At 52.3% G+C, this 7,829-nt stretch overlaps 1 protein-coding gene across 2 annotated transcripts; it reads left to right on the top strand.

The window, feature by feature from the left end:
* Nucleotides 1–667: 667 nt before the first annotated feature.
* On the top strand, nucleotides 668–7,393 carry P2RX4 (purinergic receptor P2X 4; the record flags this gene model as incomplete). Of its 2 annotated transcripts, XM_082007623.1 has the most annotated exons (12): nucleotides 668–1,152; nucleotides 1,831–1,978; nucleotides 3,004–3,075; nucleotides 3,170–3,242; nucleotides 3,731–3,827; nucleotides 4,011–4,091; nucleotides 4,198–4,339; nucleotides 4,678–4,814; nucleotides 6,241–6,334; nucleotides 6,421–6,486; nucleotides 6,571–6,666; nucleotides 7,361–7,393. In XM_082007623.1, exons 1-12 carry the CDS (start codon nucleotides 1,022–1,024, stop codon nucleotides 7,391–7,393), a joined length of 1,170 nt encoding a protein of 389 aa, XP_081863749.1. In that variant the 5' UTR covers nucleotides 668–1,021. The 2 variants fall into 2 exon arrangements, with proteins under 2 accessions (XP_081863749.1, XP_081863748.1); XM_082007622.1 differs by lacking the exon at nucleotides 7,361–7,393 and having other exon boundaries at nucleotides 6,571–6,732.
* Between the last annotated feature and the right edge of the window lie 436 nt (nucleotides 7,394–7,829).

The raw sequence follows: 7,829 nt of genomic DNA, 5'->3' as shown, positions 1-7,829 counted from the left end.
CCCTTTTTTTGTCCTTTCCATAAATAGAGCATTTTATTAATCTATAGCTGACTCAAAGTCTCTTTAATAGTATTGTACTGTCTGAAATTCCCACTGCCAGTTTGTCAGTTCACTTCATCTCATTCTAAGGATTTACCTGTTATAGTGAGGGCTATGGTGATGTTTCTAAAATAAGCACTGTGTTGGGCAGCTCAGCATCAAGTGGAAGATGCATGAATTAGGTGGTGCAGATCTCTGCGTTTATAGCAAAGATTAATTCTGCAAGAGGATGAATGAAAGATTTGGTCTTTGGAGGGTGACAGTCTTAGACATGCTTTTGCTATCTTTTGCAGGCAGGTGCTCTGTCCTTGCCCTGAGCTGGCTGCAAGTTATGTCTCTGTGTTAGGATGGCCCTTGCCTGAAGTCATCTCTCCAGCTTTTTTGTGAGACTTAGTAGCCGAGCCTCAGCATAGGGCCGACAGCAACAGACTTCCAGGTAATGGCTGACTCATGTCTGACCTGTATGGAGGAGAAAAACTCCCCATAAACTTGCTAACAGTGAGTAGCATGGGGAAAAAAAAAAATCTCCCAGATTTAGCAACGAGGCTGAGAGCATCCTCCTCAGAACGACCCACCACCTGCACTGCCCAGCCCCGTACGCACAGCAGAGCTACAGCAGCGGGAGGCCTGCGGGGAGAGCCTCGCCCTAGGCTGCCGAGCGCCGCGTTATCCCGGGCAGCCCCGAGGGGATCAGGGCGGCGGTGAACCGCTTTTCCCTGCCGAAAACAGCCGGAGAGACTGCGGCGCCTGCGGGCAGCCGCTGCCTCCTGCTCGGCCGCGGGCAGGGCCGGCTGGCAGGCAGCCCGCAGCTAGCGGGGAGGGGGCCGGCAGTCAGGAGCCCCAGCCGGTGCAAGCCCCGGGGCTGCGGGAGCGCTCTCCGGGCTGCTCGGGGCGCTGTGGCTCCGCGGGGCTGCGGCAGCCGCTTGCCGGGCGTGTGGGGGCTCCCGCCCGCCCTTCCCGGCCGCCCTTCCCGGCCGCCGCCATGGTGTCGTGCGGGGCTTTCCACAGCTTCCTCTTCGAGTACGACACCCCTCGCATCGTGCTGATCCGCAGCCGCAAAGTGGGACTCATCAACCGCGGGGTGCAGCTCGCCATCCTCGCCTACGTGATCGGGTGAGCGGGCGGGTGGGCGCCGGCCTGCCTCCCCTCCCCGCCGGGCTGCGCTCGGGGGCAGCCCGCTGCGCCGCCGAGGCTGGTGGCGGGTGGGTGTGCTTCGGGCCGGCTGCCGTGAGGGAGGAGGGCAGCTCCTCGCTGGGAGCCCCCGGGGGCGTGGGGCTGAGGGGCGGAAGCCGGCCGGCCGCCTCCCTCCGGGCCAGGCGAGGAGGCAGCTCCCGGCTGCCGGGACCCCCTTTTCTATCAGGGAGGCGCGGGCTGGGCTGGGGGGCGGGAAGCGCCCGCCGCGGGCGGAGGGGAGGCCGGGGCTCGCCGCGGCAGCTGTCCCGAGTGCCAGCACGAAGCGGTGACAAGCGGGTGGCGGGACAGCTTAACTGGGGCTGTAGGGCTGCGCAGAGGCAGCTGCAGGCAGGACGGGACCCTCGGGAGCAGAGACCGTCCCGGAGGGTGATGGTCGTTCACCCGGCGGGGGATGTGCGTAAAAGCCCCAATTACAGCCTAACGAACCACTTTGGGGAAAAAAAGCAGAAGGGAGATTGCTAGTCCTGTGACTCTTGTGGGGAAACACTATGAAACTAGTGGACTGGCCCTGTCAGGTAACACATAAAAAAAGGAGAAACTCCTGTGGTGGTTTATCTGGTTTTTTGTTGTTTCTTTCTTGCAATCCTTCTCTTGCAGCTGGGTCTTTGTATGGGAGAAGGGCTACCAGGAAACGGACTCTGTGGTCAGTTCTGTAACCACAAAGGTGAAAGGAGTAATGCTGACAAACACATCCGCCTTGGGAGCCAGGATCTGGGATGTAGCTGACTATGTCATCCCTCCTCAGGTATCAGTCACTTCCACACACAGAGGGAAGGTTTTCTAACAAACAGGTCTTGCTCTGCCAAAGTACTCTGAGGTCTGGAGCAGCCTCAGCTCTAGCGTGCAGCAGCTTTGCTTTGTTGCTGATCATGCTGAGCACCTGCACCGCTAGCCCCAGGGAAGCTTGTTTCAAGAAGAGTTTGTCTGTGTGTGTGCTTGTATAGGAGGGAGAATTTTGCAGGCTTCAGGAAAAAGTTGCAACAATAACCACATGTCCTCTTTCTTACTGCTTTCTAAAGCAAACAAGTCAAAGTTAACTTGTTGGCAGAAGCCCCGGGAATAGCCTGCAAGTCACTTGATCCGGAACTGAACAGGAGGTATTGCTGTAGTTACTGATTGACTGTGGGAATATCTGTGCTGTGTGGACAATATGTGGCGGCCTTCAGGGCTGTCAGGCACAGCCAAGCTGCTAGTCGTGGGTCACTCTGCCTGCACGAGTTGTGGTGCAGAAAAAAGTGACAGATTTAGCCAGATTTTGGCTGAGTGATCATATTTCCATATCAGCGGAGCAGAAGCAAACAACAGATCCCAAATCAAACAGATCTGAAAATAATGGGAGTGGTGCTCTCTGGAGAAACAAACCAGGACTGGTCAAGTTTCTAATAGATATATTGAAAAAAAAACAAAAAAAAAGGAAAGAAAGAGTGGGAGTTGTGTTCAGACTGGCAGCTGGAGCTTTTTTCTGCTCCTGTCTTGTGACTCCCCTGAGGGGCTGCAATATCTCTGTTTTCATAATGTGAATGAGGAAATTTGGGCCAAGTGGAAGGACAGAAAGGGTTGCTAGTCCCACAGTCCTTTCTCTACCTAAAGGCAGCGGCATCAAGCGATACATGTGGGAATCTGCTCCTTTAGTGCTACACCAGCACTGTCCAACGCAAGTCCACTCTGTAGGACCACGTAGGCTCTGTCAACAAAGACGTTTTGGGCAGTGCGTTGGACATTCTTTGCAAACAGTCACCCTTAAATTTCCTTCTTGTTTTGCATGTTCAGGAGGAGAACACTGTGTTTGTCATGACCAACGCGATACTCACACTGAGCCAGCGCCAAGGCCGCTGCCCAGAGGTAGGTACAGGATCTCCTTTAATCCTGCCTTGTGTGGGTGGGAGTGTGGGGAGGAGAGGTCATAGAGTTTAGTGTCATTATTGTTGCTCTCCAGCTTCCAGATGATAAAACAGAATGCAAGGTGAACAACAACTGTGTTCCAGGATATGTCAGCACCCACAGCAATGGTAAGAAGCCTGCTGCAAGGGCTCCTTTCAGTCTGTGTTGTGATACCTCTGTGCTGTGCCTTCCCTCCTGTGAAGGAAGCAGCATTTCATTTCAGTCTCCTTGTTCTCATTCTCTCACACCTAAGAGAACTGAAAGGGAAGCTCAGATTTTTCTTCTGTGAGAGAGCAGATGGGCTTAGTCTGTGTTGGGTGGATGCTGGATAGATGAGTGCTTTAGTGAATTAGCAAAGAGTGTGAGGGCTTTTTCAAGACCTTGAGTCCATGGAAGCAGTATTTCACACAGAGGAGGATTTGATTTAGAAAAAGGACCTGATGCTTCTTTCTCTGAAATTGCACTACAAATTGCAATGGAAGATAATGGGGGTCTTGGTACTGGCGCTTCACGTCTGAGCAGATTGCTTTCACCTTGTGGAGTGAGGAGATATCACAGAGCAAATAGTGCCTCTGTATTTTTGCTTGGTAATACCTCCATTCACATATCTTTCCAGGCATCCAGACTGGGGAGTGTGTACCGTACAACAGCAGCATTAAGACCTGTGAAGTCTTGGCATGGTGCCCTGTGGAGGATGACTATCATATACCCAAGTGAGTGCTCTGTCTTCCTACTCTGTGGTGGCCCTCCTGAGAGGAGGCTAGCAGTACGCAGCTGATGTTTCCACCTATGAGGCACTATTGGGAAAAGCTGAAGAGATGATCACTAAGGGCCCTGCAGAGTCCTGTTTGTGGAAATAGCAGTGAAACTTGTTTACTTTTCCTATTGTTTTGTAGGCCAGCGTTCCTGCAAGAAGCTGAGAACTTCACCATTCTGGTGAAAAACAACATTTGGTACCCCAAGTTCAACTTCAGCAAGTAAATAATGTGTGGGGCATTGCACTGTTTGGTCTCTTCGATAGTAAAGGGGAGCTGGAGGAGTGGAACAAGATGCAACAGATCTTCTCTCTCTGTTCCCCTGTAGGCGAAACATCCTCCCCACTATCAACTCCACTTACCTCAAGAACTGCATCTATGACTCTCAGACAGATCCCTTCTGCCCTATCTTTCGTTTAGGGAAAATAGTTGAAGCTGCAGGGCAGAACTTCCAGGAGATGGCTGTGGAGGTATTTGGCAGACCCTTCCCTTGGGCCTCAGCTGTGTGGAAGGGGAGCGGTAGGTGGTTGGCCCCTGTGCCTCGTGGCATGAGCCACAGGACACAGAGTAGCAGCAGAATGGAGAGCTGCTCTGGCCAGCGGGACTGGAGTCAATTCTGCTTAACAAATCCTTGGCCTTGGCTTGTTCAGGTGGGGTTATGTCCAAGGCCCTTCTGTAGAAGGGGAAAGAGTGTTGGACTGGGACTGGGACAAGGGCTAGTAAATCAGGGTCCCGGTCAGCAGAGAGCCTAGTGCAGGGCTGGCCGGGCACTTGGACTGCTCACCTTCTCCTCTCCTCCACTTGGCAGGGTGGAGTCATGGCGCTGCAGATCAACTGGGACTGCAACCTTGACAGAGCTGCTTCCCACTGTGTGCCAAAGTACTCCTTCCGCCGCCTTGACAACAAGGACTCGGCCCACACCGTCTCACCTGGCTACAACTTCAGGTAATGTGCTATGGAGGGCACCTGGTGTCCCTGCGGCTCAGTCTGCCACTGGCACAGTGTTATGGGCTGCCCGCACTCCTCTGGCAGTTGCAGGTAGTCCTTGGACTTCTGATGATGCTGTAAAACTTGGAGAGTTTCTCTGATGCAGGTCGGATCCTCGCTGTGTGCAAACAGCAGCAGAGGGCGTGGTCAGTGAAGCTCCACTGATGGTGTCAGAGTGTCTGAGTCATACTTGCATCAGCATTTGGGTGACCGTTTTGGCCAGCCTCCTGTGGCGTGGCAATGTGAGAACTGACTGTTTCAGGGGGTGCTGACAGGGCAGTATTTGAGGGGGCCTGGGTGTGGGGCTAGAAGACCGAAGCACTTCCTTCGCTGTGTATGAGGGAAAAACTAACCTCTGGAAATCAGTTCTGTCAGTTGAAGACCATATCTGCACCAGGAGTGTCCTGGCATACACCACCACATAGACATTCTGGCCTGTACGGATAGGTCCGGTACCTCCAGGAAAAGCGCCAGCACAGAGCCAGATAGCTGGTTGCATCCAGACTGAGGGCTCTAATAATATGGATTGGACACCTTGCCAAGATCCTCGCAACAGTCCTCCATGTGAGGAAACACTGCTCGGCGCTATGCTTGTTTCTAGAATCACAAACTCTCACTTAGCACGGGGGATCTCTTTTGGTGGAACCTGAATGAATTCACTGAGAAGCTGTTGTCATGCAGACAGCACAAGCTTGTGTCTGGGAGGTGCCAGGCCTGCAGGTATTGGGGTGTCAGGCGAGACCGGCTGGAGGGTATGGCAGTTGTGGCTGGTGTGGGTTCTGAAATACTCTTGCTAATTCCAGACCGTGGTGCAGCCCCTTACCAATCCTTCCTCTTCTCTTCCACCCTCTTCTCTGCTTCCTCCTGGCTTAGTCAACCATGTGGCAGAGTAAGTCTGACCTCATTTCTTCTCATCCCTTTTTCCCTTCCATTTGCCTGCGAGTCACATTGTGCGGGACAAGGAACAGCCTTTGTGTGCCAGGCTGAGCTGTGCTGCCTGCTTCCTGCCCTGCCCTCTCCTGGCTGCCTGCACTCCTGCAGCCTCCTGCTTGCCCCTGCCTGAAGGGGCCGATTCTCATGTGTAGCTGAATTTCTTCCTCTCTGTCCTCCTGCTCCCCCACTAAAGCTAAGTTTCTCCCCTTCCTATGCTTTGCAAGGTTCCTGATTTGGCTTGTGCTGACTGCTGTGTTAAATTCGCCTGTTCTGGGCTTTTCTCCTATATGTGCTTGCCTGCATGAAATCTCCCTCCATCATTTGGGGCTTATCTCTGGAAGTACCAGTGTTTGAGCCCATCCTCTTGGGATGGGGGACACGCCTGGATGCTGCATGATCACATAAGCAGCGTCAAAATTTCCAGTTAAGCTCTGACCTATCTTCTCTCCAGGTTTGCGAAATACTACAAGGATAGTAATGACACTGAAACACGGACGCTTGTCAAAGCTTATGGCATTCGCTTTGATATCATAGTGTTTGGAAAGGTAGGGTGACTTAATTCTTGGAGTTCTTGTGGTGAGGGCTTTCAGAGATGCTGAAAAACACATTCATCCTTGTAACCGTCTCCTAGGCAGGAAAATTTGATGTAATTCCTACCATGATTAACATCGGCTCTGGCTTAGCGCTGTTTGGTGTGGTAAGTGACACTGTCTGCACTCAATTCTGGATTAGCGCCTCAGTTCTGAGGATCATTGTCTTAAACTCTTTCAATCTCCACTAGGCAACCGTGCTGTGTGACATTGTTGTTCTGTATTGCATGAAGAAAAAATACTACTATCGGGAGAAGAAATACAAATATGTCGAAGATTATGAACTGGTAAGCATCAGTGATGGTAGAGTGAAGGCAAAGTTGCTTCCTCCTCTGACTCGGGAGAGATTCTGAAACAGGATGTAGAAAGTCTGCATCAAACAGGGATTTTGAACTACAGCTCTGAGGAAACTTTGTCTTCATCAGAGAAGCTAATTTTTACCTCAAAGCCTTTGCAGGGAGGAGCACTAGAAACAAATATTGTCACATTTCCTGGGCAGCCACTCTTAGGGAAGGAAACGTATGTTCAGGAACTTGTCATGCTCCCACTGCACCTCTTTTTGGGGTTGCAGTCCTTGGCAGTTGCCTTTTGAGAGCTGCAGCTCTGTCCCCATAAAATCCTTCCTTCTTGGCTTTTGGGTGAACAGACCCGTGCAATGGGTTGGTATTTTCCGAGACCAGTATGCTGACAGCCACAGCTACGGCTCCCTTCGGGATCCAAATGATCCTTTTGGCCAGTAGAAGGATTTACTGGGGTAGTGGGGTTGCTTGGCTGGTGCTGAGGGTAGAACTCGGCTCTGCAGCCCTGTGCTTGGTGGGAAAGTGTTGCTGCAGCGGGTGGATTTCTGATCAAAAGACCTTGTGGCGCTGGAAAAGTCTAAGTAGTGGAGAGTAACTTGACTGTGCAAAGGGTCGTATGTGAGAGGAAGAGGGAGAAAGAAGAGTTTTTCTGGCAGAGAACTGTAATCTCTGATCCTTGCAGGGTGTCAGTGAGACATATGGAACAAACTCCTGACCTCCTGCTGCTACAGCACCAACCGCTGCTGTAAACTGCTGCTGTGAACACTTCTCTGACCCTGCAGTGAGACCCACACCCTCTTTGTTGGAAGGAAAGGGGGAACAAACCTGAGAAAGGGACCTTCTTCACTACGCTTCGCTACTTTTGCTGGCTGGAGCCAACGCCCAGAGAGAAGAACTGGGTCTGCTCCTTGTCTGCTGTCTTTCCAGGTGAATTGCACTAAGCACATAGGGAGAATTGTGCTTTTATGCCCGGCCTCTGCACTGGGTAAGCCTGGGACAGGGACTGCCCTGACACTGCCTTTTTGACAGTCCTCCTTTCCCTCAGCTTGCCGGTAGCAAGAGAGCACAGGGTTGCAGGCACAGATTCCTCCTTACAGTGAACATGGCCCCTGCCGGGTCTTGCCTAACCTTGGGGGAGCAGCTCCTTGCTG

Source organism: Phaethon aethereus, assembly GCF_964289735.1.
Source record: "Phaethon aethereus genome assembly, chromosome: 17".
In the NCBI taxonomy this organism is placed as follows: Eukaryota; Metazoa; Chordata; class Aves; order Phaethontiformes; family Phaethontidae; genus Phaethon; species Phaethon aethereus.
This window is presented reverse-complemented; position numbering and strand designations above follow the sequence as displayed.